Here is a 21,561-nt window from a genome sequence, read left to right on the forward strand (position 1 = left end):
GAGGCAAAGCTTACCTCAGCCACAGTGAGGACACAATACACAGACTGATGTTCAGGGTCCACGCCTTCTAGTTTCATGCCAACTTTAAACCCATTTTTGTTATATGGAAAAGATTGATACTAAAATGTAAAATGACAGCAGTTTTAGTGAGTGATAATCATTCTTAAGACTATATAACCAAATCACAAACAGCTCCTGAAAATGCAGGAAAAAAAAAATGGATCACCGAATCATCTCATGTGAAAACAGACAACGCAAAGAGGTGACAGAAAAGGAAATTCAAATGCTTTACATATTTGAAAAGATGATCAACCTTCCCCATAAGAGTCATACAAAGTAAAATTACAGTAAAATAGATTCCACCTATCAGACTGATAAAGATCAAAAAGTTTGGTTACAGTACACTAGCAAAGCTCTGGGGAAAGAGATGTATAAATACATTGCTAATAGGGATATAAATTTGTACAACCTCTAGCAATCTCCTGAGATCTATAAAAAAGAACATTCTCTTTGACTCAGCAATTTTAATCCTAGGAAATTACCCAACAGAGATAGCCACATATGTGCAAAATGAGCAATGTATGAGGCTATTCACTAAAGCATTTACTTAGCAAAAGACTCATGTATATATATTATATATTCCACATAATGAAGAAGGAAATGACAGCCCACTTCAATATTTTTGCTGGAAAATTCCATGGAGAGAGGAGCCTGGCAGGCTACAGGCTATGGGGCTACAAAGAGTCGGACACGACTCAGCATGCTCGCAGCCCACATGTACACACAGTATTTCATCTTATGTCTGTCTCATAATAACTTACGCTGGTCTCTACTGCCTGACACGTGTGTGTGTAACACTCCTGTGATATATATATGACATACATACATGACATTTATGTCAACCACAGTATGGACCAGTTTATATTATTATGGAACAAACATAAGATGAAATACTATGTATGAGTATAAAAGTCTGATGAAGTGGGTAACTGAACTGAGATGGAATAATCTCCAAACTCAGACAAAAAAGCAAAGTTCAAAACAGTATGTGACATATGCCATCATGTGGTTTAAGGCAGGGGGAAGATTTGCCTATATATTGCTTATATGTACATGTAATTTTCTTATAGCACTTTCATATTATGAATCATATGAATGTACTGCTGATTCAAATAATTAACTCTATTTAAACTGTTTAAAGTGCAAAAAAGTGTATTATGCAAAGGACCAAAGTTGTGAAAAATAATTATACGGAACATGTCATATGCAATTGCTATTATATCTGAATTAAATAGTCAATGTAAATGTAATCATCCCAACATTTACTATTCACCACTTTTCAAAAAAAATTACTATTGAATATTCACCACTTCTCAGAAATGGCATGTTAATATGTATGTAACAAAGTATTGATGGCAGATTTATTATATACCATGTGACATATAATTAAATCATTTAAATCAAGGGTCAGTGAACTACTATCTCTGGGACACAACCAGCCGACTGCTGTTTTTGTCAATTAAATTTTACTGGAATATCAGCCATGTTCATTCATTTATACATTGCCTGTGGCTGCTTTCATTACAAGAACAGAGTTAAGCTGTTACAAATGAGACCATATACCCATAAAGCCTACAAGATTTTCTCTTGCCCTTTATGGAAAAAGTTCGCTGATCCCTGGTTTAGCCCAGTGACAGCAGTTCCTACTCAGAACTACTTTTATTGATCTTAACTCACTTCTGATAAAATATTTTTACTAGAGTCAATATAACAATCTGTTTTTTGATGTTCTGTTCTATCACGCAAACCTTAGTAACTCATTTTTATTCTCCCAAAGCCATGACATTTTATGCTAGTTTTCCTTTATCTACTAGTTTTTCAGTAGTAATAGAAGCATCCTTCTTCAAATCAATGCATGAAAGCCTAACATGTTGACAGAAAATAGCATCTGTGTGTATGCGTGTATTTGTATGTGTGCTGTGTGCCCATGCATGTGGCCCGAGGTATGCATATATGACGATAGTTACCCTTAGAGGTCCCCCTCCACATATGAAAAACAGTATGTTTGAAAAATTATCCCAAGTCACATTTCCTAGACAGGTAGTAGAAACAGCAATACTAATTCCAGACCAGCGTTGCAGCTCCTTTGCCCTCATGCACAATGCCTCTTAGAAGGGTCTGTACCTCCTTGAATAGCTTTGCCGGCACGGCCACAGCTTTCTCCTCTTCCAGGTAGGAGGCCCAGCACCACGCTTTCTTCCCTTTAGGAGGCAAACCTGAAAGGCAAGTGAGACCTGATAGAATTTCCAAATCTAGGAAATCAGAGCGGTACACTTACTGTGAACTCTCACTTCCCCAGCTACCCCCGGGCCTGGCTCTTCTCTTACTTCCACGGCTGAGATTTCTCAATTTCTTTTCCTGACTCCTCTTCTGAAGCAATGAGAGCTAAAAAGTAAACTATGTGTATATCCAGGAATGAGTGTAGAAAAAGGAACAGAAGAACTTAAAGTACTTTTAAGAACTTAAAGTACTTTACTTAAAGTAAATGATGGAGACGTAGGAGAAATCCAAGATAGACCAGAATCATGGAAGCTCAGCAAGTGAGAGTGTCTAGAAGCAGGATGCTCCAAAGTTTCTTCCTAATGAATCAAGAAGCTAAGAACTGAGAAAAGGTCAGTGCACAGAGTAACTTCGGGACTGGCTGCTAACTTGGAGAAAGAGGGAAAAAAAAAAATCAATGCACCCAAGGCCAAATTTTAAGTTGCAAAAGAACACATAAATGATAAAGATACGGAGTCTACAGCAATTTTATTTGGGGTTAATTTAACAAAAAAATGAAAATGAAGAAGGGATATATAATGTTAGGCTTGATGGGCTTTAAAATTTAGGGAGAGATATTTGCAGATGAGCTTAGAACAAGCAATGACAAAGTTCATGAAGAGGAAGAAAACGGAAGACCTAAGACAGGGAAATAACTGAAGCAACAAGGCCGCTGAAGGGCCAGAGCCCCAAGAGAAGAAATGAAGGGGAAGGGACAGAAAGGACAAACACATTTTTGAGGCAGAGTGCAGAGTAACTGAGAATTTACTTCCTTTAATGTCAGTGATGAAATACAGAAGGCCATCCAAATGTAAAAGTGACGCTGTGTGCCTGATGCAGGTAGAAACATCTCAAAGTGTTTTTAAGAGACAAACAAGGAGGAATGTGGTTCAGCCCTGAGGAGAAGCACTGGGTTCAGGCCCTGATTCACGGGACAGTGTGACTGGCAGGTCAGGACGGGACTGTGCAGTGCAGAGACCTAACACGGAGACAGGCGGGCAGACCTGGCCGGTCCTTCGACACAGCCAAGCGGGGCACTCAGACGCTTCTGGGGAGACAGCCCAAGGTCCGGGATGAATGAGGCCGCGAGTTAACCCACCAAGTACTGAAGGGCAGGGCCTAAGTGCTAGATTCCTCAGAGAATAAAGTGTTCCTTGAGAAACAAAAAAAGGAGAAAAGGGTACCATGTCAGGAAGTTATGGTTGAGAAAAAACATTAAAAAAAAAAAATCTAAAATTTTATGAAATAAGTAAGACCAGAGGTTTTAGTCAAAGCGCAGAAGTAAAAGAAACCTATTTGATGGAAAAATAAATAACAGAAAATGATCTCAAGTTTTCCCTGACACTGCTTGAAACTTGCTAATTTCCACTTTCCCCTCGCCCTTTTCTACTTCTTCTAAACTCCAACTTTTATTGACACAATTTAATCAAAGAAAATCCCCAAATGATCCTTTAACTGCCATAGTGTGCATTACAATTAGGACTAAAATGTCTGCCTGTGAAATATTTTCAACTTCATGCAATTACAAGTAAAGCTTCCTTTCATCAACTCACCCTGCTTTAATACAGCCGAATCACCTCGCCTTTTCCTTCGGGCTCTCTGCGAACCCCTCAGGATTCTCCCATCTTGTTTGTTTTCCTATAATAAGGCAGAAAAGTTTATGATTTTCAAAAGTTCATGAAATTGGCATCAATGAAAAGTTAGAGAGCTGTCAGAAAGCATTTTTTTGCACTGTTCTTCAGTTTCACTTCATAACTTTGAAAGAAAGTAAGAATATAGGTCACTTGAGAACTCTGTTGCTCTTGGCCTGAGGTCCTTACAAAATGAGAACATTTCCAAGAATCACACTCTGGTATAGCACAGATCCTGTTCCCACCTCCTTGAAACGCTTTCTTCTTTCAGCTCCTTGACCACTCTGGTCTGGTTCCCCTGGTACCTCACGGCCCTCTTTCTTGGTCCCTTTGCTGACATCTCCTGCCATCTAATCCACTTGGACATCTAATAAGCATCTCAAATGCATGCTGGCCAAAGTACTGTAAGTTCTATACTCCACTCTGGCCTTCCCATCCTCAAGAAACGGTACGATTACCCAGTTCAAGCCAAAAAGCCAGGAGTTCTCTCTCATTCTTCTCTCTCCCTCACATACCCTGCCAACTCTGCCTTTAGCATCTTTCTCAAAACCACTGCCTTCTGTCTTAAACAGCCCTCTCAGTCTACTACAGTAAGCTTCCGGCTGGTTTCCCTGATTCTACTCTGTTCTCACATGTCAAAGCCAGAGTGATCATTTTAAAACACTCATCGTATCAAAGGATCCCCCTTGCCCTCTGCTCTCCAGTGGCTTCCCAGCACACCCAGAGTAAAGTGACAACCCATGACCCTGGTTTACCGTAAAGCCCTGGGCTGCACAACTCACCAGCCTCACCTTACTCCACTCTTCTCTAGCCTTCAACGCTCAGCAACCTTGTCTTCTTTATTTCCTTAAACAAAGCATGCTACACATGTTTTTACCTTACGGTCTTTTCCCCAAACAATTTCCACTGCCCTGCAGAGCTCCTTACTGCCAACTTTACATCAGCCTCCTTACCCAGATCATACTATCCAAGCCACCCTCCCTGGAAGGCCTCCTGATAACCCAGCTTAAAGCAGTTAAGATTATCTCAATGCTCTATTGTACTTCTCATCATAGCGCTTATCACAGGCTGATATTTCCCCTAGTGGTTTACTATATGTCCCTGAGAAAAAAGATCCTGTCCTTCATCTTATTCATCCCTGCATTCCCAGCTCCTAAAACAGTGACTAACCAATAATCACTGCTCAATATTGATCTTAAGGAAAATGCTTTGAGACTTCAAAGTTGTCTTTTCATATAGAGTTACTAATAAGTACTTTAGAGATGAGATGTCTATATTTTAATTAGCATATTTTGAATTAGTTTTCCCTAAATACATCTGACATTTATCTGCCATTTTCTACCTATTCGCATAGTATTATAAGATCTGTCTGTAATTTACCAAAATAAGATTGGCATTTTGCTGTCAAGAAGAATTTAAAGTTAATTTGCATAACTGAAGGTTCTGCCATTGACTCTCTCACACCAGCAATAAATCTCAGGACTTCCTACTTCCTCACCCTGAGGGAGGGGCACTATACCATTTATTGTTCTCATCTTGAGATGAGGACAGTGACACACACAGAGGGTCGGTGGGCACGCTGCTGATGGTAAAACAAGGTCACAGAAGCAGCACTGAAACCCTGCAGAAGGAGCAGCCCTGGGGGTACTGACCATCTCGTCATCTCGCTCTTCTTCCTCCTTGGAGTCGGCTTTCAGAGATAACTTTGGCTTCTTCTTCCTACTACACTTAGAATCTTCTTCCTCGTTGTCTTCTCCCATGTCCCTTTCTTCCTTCTGATCTCTGCTGAATTTATAAACCCAAAACAGTGACTAGGAAACAATACCCATCAAATATCTGCATGTTGATTAGCAAGGCAAAAACCTTTTAAAAATATTTAACCAGGAGGAGAAATGTGTATGTATTAGAATATCATAGAAAAGAGACACTTCAGACCAAAATCATGACACTGTCAAGTTAGAAAGTGGAAATTAGCTTACATATTAATTTATATAATTATTTATTATAATTATGTAATTAATGATAAAACTTTAAAAGGGCACCAGTCCTACACGTGAAACATGTTCTAACAAGTTTAAAATTATTGGTTTTTCACAGCTACCATCCATACTAATAAAAGAATCGATTATTTGCAGCTATCCTAGTCTTTGGTGACAATTTTAAAGCAACTATCTAGCAATTATTGAGAATGCCAAGTTCAATCAAAAAAGGCCAAATGTAATTTGGTAAAATACCAGATGGCCAACAAAAACAGACAATTCCCCAGCCTGTGCTGATTAAGTACTTGGGAAACTCCACTAGAACATAAATACCAAGTCATTTATTTGCAGTACACAAGTATATGCAGGAAATACACCTTGTTAGTGATAAGCTGACCTCATCAGGGTCCCCCAAGGCAATCACACCACCATCAGTCACAGCTGATGGCCCTGTCTCAGAATCCCCAGTCTGTCCTTAGAACCACAGAGGCACAATTACAAGACTCCTCACTATGGCCATTCCGTGCATGCTCAGTCAGGGGAAGCTGTATTTCATTCATGGAGTTTTAGCTGAATTACCAAAGAACTCCCAAAATTTAAACCCAAGTGCATTTTCACAAGCATCAGTATCACTAAAATGTGTATGTAGCCCAAAGAGATCTAAATACTCTTGGCTGGGGAGCAAATTAACGTAAACAAAAGACTAAAGAGGCCAAGATTGTATTTCAGGTAGGACATGAGCAGCATAACTGAACTCAGACTGAAACCGCCTGGTCCAGTAGTGGGATTAGGGTCCACGTGCCTCCAAAGGGGAAGTCTTCAGGGGTGGGATGGAGTTGCGGGGGGAGGCATTTGGATGACAGACGTCAGAGAACACTAAATGTCTCTATTCCCAAGCACCAGGCCGCTGGACTCTAAAACTCATTTTATAAATGGAATGTGGGCAAAAACCTACTTGTCTTTGATATGTCGAGCACAATTCTGGCTGCAGTAGTTTCCTCCAGAAAGACACTCATCTCCGTTGCCATACTGACAACAGTTCTCACAGAATTGAAGCCCTTCTACTTTCACTGGATCCTTCAACCTGAAAGGCATTCCAGTCTTCTCAGAAAAGACTAGAAGATGAAAAGAAGGGAAAAAAACTTAAAACCATGATAGAAATAGTGGTGAAATACATTTAAACTTTTTCTTCTAATAATTTTGTTAGCAACACAATAAAAAGGATAATGTTTGTTGAATGAATGAAGGAACATTGATCATTCCTTTGGGATGGAGAGGAGGATGGGCTTCACTGGGATCACTCAAATCATTTACATAACAAAAACATCTGTAGAAAAGACAAGTAAAAGCTTGTCTAATGCCTTTTCTACAGAGTTCAAAGTAAAATGAAGAAAATTTCATTAGTCACTAAATTCAGAAGATGAAATTGTCCATCCATAGAATCCGTTACAGCTGTTATCTTTTTGACAAAATTTAAAAAGAGTTATCTATGTTATATAATGTTTTTGATGAGTGACTCTTTTAGCTAATGGGCTGAATCAACATCTTTCCATTTTACTTTTAATGTAGCAGATCTCCTGAATCATAATTATCCATATTGTCTAGGAGTCTACATTCCCTTTCGTCTGAATCATTAGGCTAACCATTCATTCAGCAAACATTTATTAGGCACCCATTTATGCTAGACACTGATAATGACAGTACAGACCTTGCCCAAGAGAGCTCACAGTCTAGAAGAGAAGACAGGCAAGAAAACCAATGTTTATAATAAAATGTGATACATGCAATAATTGAAGCATGAACAAGTTTCAGAAGCAGTGCAGAGGAAGAAGTGACTCATCCAGCCCGGGGTGGTGGGGAGGGGGGGGCGGGAGGGGGGCAGTGGGTAGTTCGAGAAGAGATTTTCTGATAGAAAGCCTCAATAGGGTTTTGAAGGCCAAAGAGGAATTTACCAACTGGACAAAGAGAGAAACAGCATCCTGGCCAGAAGAAACAGTGTGAGCAAAGGCAAGAAAGCATGAAACCACATAGTCCTGGGAGAATTCTGTGTAACCCAGTGCTGCTGGCCCTGCCAGAACACAGCGTACAGAGAACAGAACAGAGAGCAAAGAGACAAAAGCAAGCAGGTGGGTGCGGGTCACCCAGATCTTTGTATGTTTTGCTAAAGAGACAACAAGAAGTTGGTGAAGTGTCGGATAAGCAATCTACATCAGTTCCTCCGACTTTAGTGTGCTGGGTAAACTGGGGGAGATCAGAAGCAAAGGGATTCTTTAAGAGGCGTCTGTAGTGTTCAGGTGAGAGGCAATAAGGGCCTAAATTAAGACAGTGGCAGTGATAATAAGCAGAAAAGGCCAGATCTGAGACATATTTAGGAAACAAAAACCAAGAGGATTCAATAACAGGCTATGGGGCTGTGAGAGACCAAATTCAGGATGACTCCTAGATTTCTTGCTTGTCCACTGGATGGATGGTGCTACCATCAACTGATATTACGGGCTACAGAAGAAAAAGCAGGTTGGGGGAGGGGAGAAAGAAATAGAAAATGAATCGCATTTTAGACATGTGGAGTTTGAGGTACCTGTGGGACATCCAGGTGGAGATGTCCAGTAGGCAGGTGGAAATACGGGCCTGGAGCTCGGGGGAGAGGTCGGGGCTGGAGATATAGATTTAGGAGTCATCAGCATATAGGTGTTAGTTAACAACCATCGGAGCAGATGAGAAAAAAGTGGCAGGCTTTTGGCTAAATCACCTGGGTAGGCTATTTCAACATGAATTTACTTGGCAATTTTCAATTAACCTTGCGCTATGACAGATCTGGCTTGAGGAAAGAAGACACTTTACAGTTATTTCAAAAATATTAAAGCTGGTTCCACATCAGTTTCATCATAGAAATTTACCTAAGAATATGTGACATGAAGATCACCCAGGATTTTCAAAGTTCCAGCCTATTATAAAACCTTAGATAGTCTTACATTAAAAACTCTCAAAAAAAAAAAAGAAAAAGAAGACAATGCAGATGACCCATTCTTACCTTCTTGAGCAGTTGGTACCATCCAAGTTGTAGTTGCTGTTGCTTTTTTAACATTTTCCATCTCACTCTCATCTGTGATAACTTCCAGGGCTCCAAACTCATTTACACGGAACTAGCAGCAACAGAAGAAAGAGGCAAAATTTGTAAGTGCTCAGAACTGTCACCATTTAAAGGCTGGCACATAGAGTCTACATTTTAAGAGTTAATTTCAACAGTTACATTCAGATAAGCCCCAATTATATCCAGATAAACTCACTACCACTATGAAAACCTTTGCATCTAATAAATCTGAAATTTCGGGAAGAGGGAACAGAACAAAGCGGCAAAGCACTTAACAACACAAGCCACCACCTTTGCACTGTCCTGTGGAGTTGTCAGCTCACTCATATGGCTCGTAATTTCAAATACTTTTTTTTTTTTTGCTAAGGTTTTTTTTCACATTTCATATTACTGTTTATTTAATGATTAAAGTTAGTAAACGCAGAATTACTGTTTTCCCAGGAATCAATTTGTCTCACCCAAGTTCACCTAGTTCAAAGAGCAGGAAAAATTACCATTTTAGAAATTCTGACTCGTACATCCAATCTCCGTATTCCAAGATGTGACGAAGGAAGGCTGAAGCATGAGTCATGGGACCACCCCCCAGCCAGGCTCTGTATTTCCTCTTTCTTTCACTGCTCTTTAGAATTCTCCATTATAGTCATTCACTTCTAGTCCTCCCAAACAACTGGTAATATCTGAGAGATCTGAACAAGCCTACTAGCCTCAGGCCAAGTTTACCACTAAAAAGTAAGGGCATTTTGATCTCATGGGTATTCTGGACCCCAAATATTGAAAATTTCCTCTCACCTCATCTCATGGCAAGCCTCAAACCAAATATTCTTCTGCAATCTCCTGGGCATACTATATTGAATCATACTAGGCATAATGTGTTGAAGGCTTTTAACCACTACCTGTGTGCAGGGGCCCCATCCTCTTTGAAACAATTAGGTTGACTCTCACATTCATGAGAGTCAAAGTTATTCTGTATTCCTTCTGTTTTCCCGTAAAACAGACTGACATAAGAGATTCACTAATTTTACCAGGGGACAAAGAGCTAGAAAGCTCAAAATTCAAAAGGATCATAAAACATTGGCTTAAAGTTTTTAGATCGCTCCCAGAAATATATATGAACATGCAAATATGCAGTATTTAAAATGAGGCCTTCTATTTTCCAATCTAAAAGTCTATTTGGTCAACATGCCAACGGAATGATTAATTTTACCAAACTAGATTCAGGCTGCAAGTCAGAAAAATCTTCAGCCATATTTACAACTAATTATTCTTTCCACCAGGTGAAAACAGCACCTTAAACAATTTTCTGCATGTGGTCCACAATTATTAAAAGCCTTCTAAACAGAACAAGTGACATAGTTATGGAAAGTGAAAACGTTTTCCCTATTATATATTTCAGATACAAGTTCCCAGGTAGCATGTATATACTAAACTGTGGATTCACGTAAAAATGTCCATTTAAGAGGTGGTAAAAAGTCAATTGAGAAGGAAAGAGCTAAAAATAACTTCACTTGTTGGGAAAAAATAAAGTTTTAAATGATCAACTCTGAAACCAGAATATTTGAAAATAAAGCTGATAGTACCATCTACTGGGCAAGAGTAGAAAAATCAAGGCATCATGATTATTAATTAATGACGTTAAAAATGATGGTAGAAAATCAATTCTGAATGGAATTTTTTTAAAACTGGCATTAGTCCAAGTAAGTAAGTTTACTTTTATTACATGATGATGTTAATTTAAGCTTTTTGACAAATATTAATACAAAATGTGGGAAACAGTACAAAACATTTACATTGCACAGAAAGTCTTCTGCGGCTCAAATTTCCAGACTGCTGCTGAACTACACCCTGGCGTTTCAAACACTGAGAAAGAGAGTGCAACTGAATGGAATCTTCAAATCAAAATTCACACCTGTGACGCCTGGGAGTTTTAGACTCACTTTTAAAGTTAAAAGATAATATTCCCACAGAACAACATTTAATTCCAGTTATCTTTTCCTTTTAACAGTCACTGCCAGTAACTGACCTACAGTCTAAAGCACACAGTAAAGATGCAATGCACTAACAGTTAACTCCTGTAAGCCGGGGACCCACGGATAAATCACATGAAATAAATGCAAAATTATGGCTAAGGGCAGACACTGATTTATCTGTGGGTAGGGTTCATTAAGTCTAAAGGCATCCTATAACACTGGGAAAAAAAAAAACAAAACAGAACTCCTAAAGGAAAACAGGCAGAACACTGTCTGACATAAATTATAGGAGTATTTTTGGGGGATCTATCTCCTAACACAAAGGAAATAAAAGCCCAAAGGGGGGCACCTATTTAAATGCAAAAGCTTTACACAGCAAAAGTAATCATCAACAAAAGAAAAAGATAACCTACTGAATGGGAGAAAATATCTGCAAATGATATGACCAATAGGGGTGAACATCCATGTATCCAAACAGCTCATACAACTCAACACCAAAAAACAGACAGCCCAATTAAAAAATGAGCAGAAGAACATAATAGATATTTTCCAAAAAAGACATAAGAATGGCCAATAGACACATAAAAAGATGCTCAACACTGCTAATCATCAGGAAAATGCACATTTCCCTGTCATTGTATGTATCATCACCTCACAACTGTCAGAATGGCCATCATGAAACTGGATACAAATAACAAATGCTGGCGAGGATGTGGAGAAAAGGAAACCCTCCTATACTCTGGTGGGACTGTACCTTGGTGTACTCATTGTGGAGAACACTATGGAAGTTTCTCAAAGACCTAAAAACAGGACTACCTTATAAGCCAACAATCTCATTCCTAAGAATATATCAAAAAAACCAAAACACTAATTTTAAAACACATATGCACCCCAATGATTATAGCAGCATTGTTTACAACTGCCAAGATATGGATGCAACCTATCAACAGGTGAATGGATAGAGTCCGTCAACAGATGAATGGATAAAGAAAATGTGATACACACACACACAATGGAATACTATGCAGCCACAGGAAGAATGAAATTTTGCCATATGCAGCAACATGGATAGACTTGGAGGACGTTATGATAAATGACACAAGTCAGACAGAGAAACACAAATATTTCATGGTATCACTCATATACAGAATCTAAAAATAACAAATGAGTGAATATAACAAAAAGAAACATACTTACAGATATAGAGAACAAACTATTTATCACCAGTGGGGAGAGGGAAAGGGGACAAGGCAACATGGGGGTAGGGCATGAAGAGTTATAAACCATTAGGTACAATATAAGCTATAGGGATATATTACACAACATGGGGAAACATAACCAACATTATTAATTATAAGTAGACTATAACCTTTGAAAATTGCAAGTCACTAAATTATACACCTGTAACTTATAATAAAACATTAACCTCAAAGTATTTTTAAAGTATCCTATGATATGCTCAAAGTTTGAAATTGGTAACATTTAATGAATCGTGCTGGAACCATAGAAACTTGATAAAATCACTTTTTTCCAGGTTATTAGTTCTTTTAACCTAGACACCTTAAAAGCAGTATAAAAAATTAGCAACTGACTTCATTCTACAATCAAGAATGTAAAAATTACAAACTTTATAAAAGGGCTTTATAAAGCAAACCAAGCATATCAGTTGAGACTAACTTTTTCCGTTAGTGGATACATATAGGTCAATCAGAAAACAATTATGCCTGAAATATATAAAGGGTTGAGAAGGTTTTACTTGTTTGTCTTGGCTTAAGCTACCTTTGATTTATTCTCTTCTTTATTTTTGCTTATAGGGACAAAGAATCTTCAGCCTATTTGTGCCTGTCTTTAATAATAGATCATTAAAAGACACTGCTGAGATTACTGTTTTTTATTACGACACTGAAATAAACGTGAGTTCTACTTACCAATCTTTTTTAAGGGCAAAGATATTTAGTAACTAAACTGTTCTGAACGCCAGTCAAGACAAGGCAAAACCTGCACAAAGAGTGCAGTGAATTTTCCAGTTGGGTTTCTGCATCACTGCTGCTGGGTCTTGCTCCCTGTTAAGTGGCAACTATTCTTTCGAGATAAGATGCTATCACTGTCGGGAGTGTACCGACATTTTACTGAGGGATGCTGGAAGACTAAATCCTTATGACACAGAGGAATAATTCTCTGTGGATCAATTTCAGAAATCGTATAAGAAGTTTAGATAGAGAACTGCTTAGGGACAGCAAGCCCTACGGTGCATCTTTCCACTGGCCTCACCACTTAAGTCGCCTGCCTGCTCTTATAGCTGGCCCTGAGATTTAATCTACAAACACTGAGGTGCATTTTAAAGGAACAAATTAGACAAAAGTAAAGTTTCCAAAGCTTGTTTAAGTGAAAATGTCTTGTTAATGACTACAAGAGGACCAGCGGACACTTCCTGATCTCCCAGAACACTGGACTTGCTGACGCTGACCCCCTTTCTGAACGTCCCTCTTTCTCCCTTCTCCCATCCCCATCCCCGAAAGTCCTCACAGACTCCTACCTATTTTCAGGCACCTAAAAGCTCACATGACATCTGCTTCCAAAACCCTCCTGATCCCTCCAGCTAACATAATACCACCTCTAAACCACTGCTAACATTTTCCTTTCATCTCTTTTGATATGAAAACATTTCTCTTGTTAGACTGTAGAATAACAGTGTAAGAGGATCCATTTTAAAATAAGAAAAGCCTGGTTTTAAGACCCAGTTCCACTAATAACTACCTGTTTGACCTTGAGCAAGTGACATTAACCACCCCAGGCCTCTGTTTACCTCACCTGTAAACTAACATCAGTGACAGAAATGGCCTCAAACAGGTTAAATAAGTGACTTAAAGTAAAAGGCGGAGGGCCAATCCCCGATGGCTCAGTGGGTAAAGAATCCACCTGCAATTCAGGAAACACAAGAGACACAGGTTCCATCTCTGGATCGGGAAGATCCTCTGAAGAAGGAAAAGGCAACCCAGTCCAGTATTCTTGCCTGGAAAAGTCCCATGGAGAGAGGAGCCTAGCAGGCTACCCGGCCAATGGGGTCACAGAGCCAGCCACAACGGGGCAACTACACACAAGAAACGAAGAGCTCCTCTGTTCTTTCTGCCACTGCACCCAAAAAAGGAGCTTTTGCACGCTGCTTCCTAGAAGGGCTGGTTAGCCCAGTGGGAAGTGGGGGGTGGGGACTCCAGCAGCAGGGACCAGTAAAAAGGGAGCAAGCTGTGAACGAGTTGCCTGGGCTGGAAAGGAACTGGGGTGGCATGGAGATGTGAAACAAGATGCAGCTGGAGACAGAAGCAATGGTCAGACCACCAAAAACCTTCGTGGTGAACTTAAGGGGTTTGAACTTTATCACGAAAGATACAGGAAACTGCTAAGGATTTTAAGCAGAAGAGTGATGTAACTTGATTGGCCAGCAATCGTGAGGCTTTTACAAAGAAAAGCTCTTTCAAAACGGCAATAAACTGAAGCATATAAAAACCTGTTCCCATGGAAAGAAACCGACTTCTATGTATTTCCTGAATTAACTTCAGCTGGTTGTCTTAGTGATCATGCATTAGGAAAGCCACACGCTTTCGTCCATTAAAAAAAAGAGACGCTTCTAGGGTCAAATAGGCAAACTATGATGTGGGAGAGTAAATTTCATTGATTTATTTAAAGTTCTTTCCAATAACTTAATTGTGAAAAATAAATTTCTCAATCAGATCTCCTAAGCAACTCAAACTTTAATATGAAGAGCAAGTGAGTCCTAAGCAATATAATCAACTGGTGAGTCTTTGACTCTCTTTGGATAAAAGCAGTTCTAAAGTAGAAAATGTTCTTTAAATTATTTTTTTTAAGTGGGGTATCAAACTGTCAACAGCACATAAAGTAAACTGGGTACATGGCAATTACCCAGGTAATTAGATGAGTCTAAAAGTCAAATCAAATAACCTAGTTTATAATACCCACTAAGTGGCTTAATTACCTGATTACCTTTATAAAAGTAATAGGTTAATTCCTAAAATCCATTGCTTAAAAAACCTTCAGGCAAACTAAATTTCACAGGGATGGAGACGTCACTCTATTATCAAAATCTAACTGAAAAAAAAAATTATAAATTTCATCATCCACCTGACACACATACAAAAAGCCATTCAGAAGAAAAAGGATAAAAATGTACAAGAAAAATAAGACTCGGAAACAATAAAAAAGGTAGTTAACATAATATACCATAAAGCAAGAAAAGATAGAACTTGTTAATTTTTTTACATGTATTTTTTTTAAATCCTTATAACCAGCTTATGACATAGATCCTACATCCCCATTTTACAGATAAAGATTCTGAAGTTCAATTTAAACAAAGCACATTTAGCTAATATGTGGTTGACAATATCAGAGCCTCAAACAGCTGCTCTTTCTGAAAAATTTCAGCACTCTATTTCCATCATATCTAATCCAGATGAACATTTGGAGAATGTTAGGGCAGATAAAATCCTTGGTATTCATTTAATTCCTTATTTTACCAAAGAGGAAATTGGCCCCAAAGAGATTAACTGACTTGTTCAAGGTCACAGAAAACTAACACTAAAAACCAGATCTTCTTTCCAGATTTCACTAAACCTCACTGCAACATTTTTGTTAAACTAAACTCAGATAGATATGTTGGCACACAGCACTTAATTAAACCTAAACCAACTAAAATCTAAGTATTTTTCCAACAACAAGCAGACTGTCCAAATCTCACCACTGAGGATCAACTAGAAAAGTTTTGGCTCAGATACTTGTCAAGTAGCCACTAAAAGGGAGCAGATTCCAAGAAGTCAATATTAGGGTGCATGAATTTCTAGTCAAGACAGGCAAGAAAGACAAGCATTAGCAAGGCAAGCCAAGAGACAGCCAGGGAGATCAGAAGTTCAAACACCTAAGTGACCAAGTACAAACACAAAGTCTAAAGGGCCACAGACAGGTTCAAGGTCCCAGAGATAGGATCAGAGCAAAAGCAAATTAGAAATGAGAGGTGGGTGCTTGCACAACCCTGCTCCATGGGGCAGCAGGTGTGGTCCTGGAGTGGCTCAGGCGGGGGCAGGAGGTGCTGGGGAGAGGGGGCAGGGTGAGCACCCAGCAAAGGAGCAGACTGAAGCACTGCTCTCTGGAGAGAGTTCTCATTTTTACAAAAGCAGTCTCATTTACAGGAAGCACCAGCTTCCGAACAAGTGATTATACAAAAATCCATATTCACAGTTTACAGTATAAATAATTTAAGGGAGGTGAACAGTCCTGTTTATTCAGTATTTTAGCTTTATCCAGTTTTTACATTAAAAAACTAGGACACAGGGAGTGTAGCTTTTCACTTCAGTTACAAAGCCCATCACTACAAAACATACACAAAGCCAGGCCTTCTACCACTCTTAAAATTTATTAGCCATAGAAATCCTGAAATGATCTTCCTTGAAACTATACATTAATTTCTACAAAATGAGTACAGATTGCAGAAGGATTTCTTAGTCCCCCACCCCAAATGACAAAGGCATCTGCCAATCCACCAGCAGTGTATCGTCTTGAGAGGCAGAGGAACAAATATATAAAACTATAGCCACTGTGCTTCAGTAAAGAATTCGCCTGCAATGCAGGAGACATCATAGACGCAGATTCAATCCCTGGGTCAGGAAGATCCCCTGAAGGAAGGCAAGGCACTCCAGTAATCTTGCTGGGAAAATCCCATGGACAGAGGAGTCTAGAAGGCTACAGTCCATAGGGTCGCAAAGAGTCAGGCACCAGTGAAGCAACTGAGCAACCTGCACACACCTATGCTTAAGGCTTTTAATCCATATGTCACATATGTGCTCAAATTCATTTTAATAAAAAACACAAACAGATATACACACATATACAACTGTATGCAATACAGACAGCTTACCTTTAAGTCACTTCCTGGTAATGTACCTACTCCATCCTTCCAATCCATAACACTGAATACATCAAATTCTTGACCACTTGTGCTAGAGGCAGATTCAGTCATGATTTATTTTTTAACCTGGAAAAGGAAAAAAGGGCATAGTACCACATAGTCTACATACAAATCAGTTCTTATTTCAGTGGTCATTCCTTCAGTTTCCCTTAACTACATAATTTTCTTGGTCACAATGTTCCATATCCAGAGATTTAGAAATAACTGCTTCATAAACATTTTTTTTGAGTGCAATCTAAAGTATATTACAGGAGAAAATAAGTTCTAGTTTAAACAAAAAGTACCATGGTAAACCTTTGCAACTGTTAGAAAAGGAATTCACTGTTTCATAGCATACTCACTTAAAACAAAAAATCTTGATCACATAAGGATAGAACTCTTCATCCTTTAAGTTTTTTCTTCCCCCTCTAAGACTTTGAAAAGAGAGTAGATGTGCATAAAGCAGAGTGCCCAATATAAAATGTTGAAAAAGAAAAGAGAGGCCATTTAGATTTTAAAAAAAGAAGATAAAAAGAACAAGAAAATTCAGTCCATTATTGAATGCCATCTACACTAAATTTGTTAATTAAGTCTGTTCTATCAACACAACGAATACACAGTATGATTGATTCAATAAACTTATTTATTTAATTTAGTTGAAACAGCTGCCAAACTGATGTGCTTAGAAATAGGAAAACAGTCTCAAAATGTAGAGCAAACGTAACAGGACTATGTTAAGATAACCAGTTTGGGTAGCTACACCGGGATAAAACTTTTAACTTTCATTTTTTTTAAAAAATTGAAGAACAAACTTTTCCATAATCATATAGCCACTGGTGGCAGTACTGATAGTTATTCTGAGGCTGTGGTCTGTGTGGTATGAGATAAAACAAGTAAGTAATTACATTGGTGTCACTGACAAGTGGTCAAAGATCAACGGGTCCTAAATCTGAATGGAAGTATCATTATGATTTCATGAGGCACTTTGTTTTAGAAACATGCATATTTTCTTGCTTTGCCCAGACAATCGCCTAGTGTTCAGACTGTAGTCTCTAAATGCCATTTCTTCCAGGTCTTCCCAGAGGAGGAGCTGGCAGCAGGAAGTGTGCAAGATGAATCAGGAACATCTTATCAAATTAAAAAGCAAGGAAGCTATCAAAGACAGCAGAGTTCACACCAAAAGGACTCAGAGACCAATCTGAAAAGGCTTCTGTTAGCCGAAGTAAGGATATTAGCTGCAGTGACCTGAAATACATCAAGTAAGTTTAAATTATTATTATGAGTTCACAACGATATTCAAAACCAACCAATCAAGAACTCCCCATGGATCTCCTTTTGAGAATAAAAGGGAATCACTAATTCATTACTGGGAAAAAGAAACAAGGATTTATCCTATTATCACGTGAGATCAGTAAGAACTATATCTCAGGAAAACCAAATCATTGGTGAAAGAAAGCTTCCTTTTAGAAAAAAATTCTTGGTAATAAGAAGGAATGATGAAACTGAAACATAACCATTTGCAACTTTTAAGATACTGGCTCTAGACAATGACCATCAACCTTCTAAGAATACCTACCAAGCCAACACCATCTATGAAGCAGTCTTGCCAGGAAGAAATTATATCAAATCTGATGTGATCAAGTCTGTTCATAGGAAATACCATAGACAAAAGAACATGTGAAATCACACCAAAGAGATATAAGAAGCAAGATACACATTGTGCTGGGGACTCCAAGAGGTCCAGGAAGTCAAAATCATTTTCATAAAAATACCAGCACATTATTTGCCTTTTTCACTATGCTGATGTTTACGCTGGTGGGCCAAAGCTACAGCAGGAGTCACTTCATTCTTCACCACCACACACCCACAGTCAACACATGCAAGACTCACGAAAGACCGTCTCTGATGAAGCAAAATAATACACTGTATAAAGTCTTGATATTTGAATACATATATCTTTTTAATAGTCTGTTTGATGGAAGAGGAGGACGCTCACAGAGCTTAGGCATGCCAAAGTACACAGCTACATCTCCAGGGAAAGGAGACGCACGCTGAACAAGCTGGTTTTGGTGCTTTTGTTTTTTGAGTCCCACTTTTCCTTTAAAAATTATGTTTAGTCAAGTCTGGATATCTGGAAAACACATTGTCAAAAATAAATGAAAAGGGTTTCTCATGTGAAGGAAAATACTGACAGCATGTCACTAATGATACAATTTGAGCATTTTGGAAAACCTGTATGCACCACCATGAGCCTGACAGCTTCCCGAGAGCTATAGACTCTTCCAAGAAGATGGATGGCGATATTCATGAATATGACCTTTAAAGATACTTAATAATGAAATATGTCATAACTCAGTTAGGCAGTATTTTCCAAACAACCAATGCTTAAAGTTACAAAAGTATGCATGGTTAAAGGGTCCATTCAGAATGGAGGACAGGCCAATGTGATTTTAATGTAACAGAGTACAGAAAACTCACTGATAAGATTTCAAATCGCACACTGCAACTAACCTTTAAGAAACTACCACATGTCAAGTTTTGGTATAATATTAAAGAATATCCATCATTAAATGAAAAACTTAAAATATTCCTCCCTTTTCCAACTCCATACCAGTGTGAAGGAGACTTTCTTCACATGCTTCAATCAAAATAATATATTGCAACTGACAATGCAGAAACTGATGGGAGGATTCAGCTGTCTTCTATGAAGCAGACCGTACAGAGATTTGCAAAAACGGAATACAGCGCTACTTTTCTCGCCTTTTCTTTTAAATTTTGGAAATTATCATTATATTTCATAAAAAGTGTGCTTGTATATACTTAGGTAATCAATTTACCATTGTTATAAGTAATAAATAACCAATATATTTTAATTTCTAATGCAGTAAATATTGATAAGTGTAACACATACAAACAATAGGTCTTTGGGTTTTTCATTGTTTAGAGCATAAAGGAGACTTGAGACCCAAAAGTCTGAAAGCCACTGCTAGACAAGATTAAAGAGTTGTTTTCTGCACATACACAAAAAAAATTTTTTTAAGGAATGATAAATAAGCAAAGAGGAAATTTGAAATTTAGATTGAGACATATTAACCAATCATATTCTGCATTTCATATATCTGGTTTCAACCCTGATTTAAATTATTTTTTAAAAAAGATTATTAGGTAGGAGGGGAAATACGAATACCAACTATTTGATGATATTAGGGAAATACAGTTGCTTTTTTTAGAGAGATGATGACACATACTTTAAAGAGAGGAGGCCTTCCATGTATTTTTAGAGATACAAATCAGAATTGTGAGATGAAATGCTACAAGGTGAGGAAGTTGCTACAAATTAATTAAGCGGTAAAGTGGTGAAACAAGACTGGCAGCATGCTGGGAAACTGCCAAGAGGAGTGAAGGGTCCAGAGCAGTTACTGTACTGCATCCTATACATCTTAAACACTCAACAGAAAAAAACCCTGTATTTCTCTGAGTTATAATGTGAGCTATAGAGGCTTAGCATTCATGTATGCAAGTTGTAAAGGCCTGAGAAGAATCCATCTAAAAAGCAGTAAAAATAAGAAATAAATTAAGACTCATACTGATGTTCTCTATGACTCCTACCTCACTAAATAAACAACAGTAATGAACCTGACTTCCCTATTAAATAATGTAGGAGTGGCAACCTTTTCCTGATAGAGTGATAGTGTAATTTTCCCCCTGGTGGATAAACGAGGTAAAATCTGATTTTTCAAAAAGAAACATTTTAAATTTATTAATTCAATCTCACCTTTTTCCAAAAAAGGATTCAAAGCATTAGATAATTTACAAAAATTATTTCATTTCTTTCTTTCTCACAGAAAGATGGGTTCTATTATCCCTCTAGTTGATGGAGAAAGTGAGTTGCAGAGTTCAGTAATTTACCCAGAACCATATTTGGTGACACAGTCAGGATTGAACCCAGATCATCCTGCTTCCGACCCTGGTGTTTTTCTTCAACCACTGTCTTTTCCTGTCTCAAAGTCTTATCCCTTCTGAGAATCTGGCTAAGAAAATTTTTCCTTATTTTACTTTCTGGAACAAGAAAATCCAGAAACCAGCTTACTAGGTCCAAAGTTCTTGATGTATATAGATTAGTACCACATGTATCCTTTTAATAAAATGCCATCAAATATATGCTTATTAACAAAATGTCACTGAGACACATATACAACACATAGATTTCTGGTCTTTTCCAGCTAAAACCCATAAATGTATGAAATTTACACCAGCAAAATCCTGTCTGTGACTAGGAGGAGGAAGAGAAAAATAAGAGAAATCTAAAAGCTATCACTGCTGCAGTAAATGTTTATTATATATTTTAGGAAATAGCATACAAAGTACTAGTAATGTTACATAGTATATTCTGCCTATAAGCACATATCTAACATTTATAAAAATTGTTTTCATCCACTGTCTCATTCTAAGGTTTATGGACATTTTGTATAAAATATTATAGCATAAAAATATTCACTACCTTCCTTTCCTTTATCTAATTTTGAAGTCACTGGCTACTTTCACTATCACATAAATTATGAACAGCTAGTATAGATTAGGCATTTTTTCCACCATCTCCCAATCAGGTAGAACAACCAGA

At 38.1% G+C, this 21,561-nt stretch overlaps 1 protein-coding gene across 1 annotated transcript in view; it reads right to left on the reverse strand.

Annotated features, from left to right (window-relative positions):
• The window catches only part of L3MBTL3 (L3MBTL histone methyl-lysine binding protein 3), a 106,436-nt gene that overhangs the window by 69,824 nt on the left and 15,051 nt on the right, over positions 1 to 21,561 (reverse strand). Inside the window, exons 3-10 of the mRNA XM_070461600.1 lie at positions 16,911 to 17,027; positions 8,961 to 9,072; positions 8,508 to 8,582; positions 6,885 to 7,044; positions 5,603 to 5,732; positions 3,873 to 3,957; positions 2,185 to 2,276; positions 15 to 119 (exon numbers count right to left, since the gene is read on the reverse strand). Coding sequence (XP_070317701.1) covers positions 15 to 119; positions 2,185 to 2,276; positions 3,873 to 3,957; positions 5,603 to 5,732; positions 6,885 to 7,044; positions 8,508 to 8,582; positions 8,961 to 9,072; positions 16,911 to 17,012 — 861 coding nt within the window. The 5' untranslated portion in view covers positions 17,013 to 17,027. The remainder of the gene's footprint in view (positions 1 to 14; positions 120 to 2,184; positions 2,277 to 3,872; positions 3,958 to 5,602; positions 5,733 to 6,884; positions 7,045 to 8,507; positions 8,583 to 8,960; positions 9,073 to 16,910; positions 17,028 to 21,561) is intronic.

Source organism: Odocoileus virginianus, chromosome 34 (assembly GCF_023699985.2).
Source record: "Odocoileus virginianus isolate 20LAN1187 ecotype Illinois chromosome 34, Ovbor_1.2, whole genome shotgun sequence".
Taxonomy (NCBI): domain Eukaryota; kingdom Metazoa; phylum Chordata; class Mammalia; order Artiodactyla; family Cervidae; genus Odocoileus; species Odocoileus virginianus.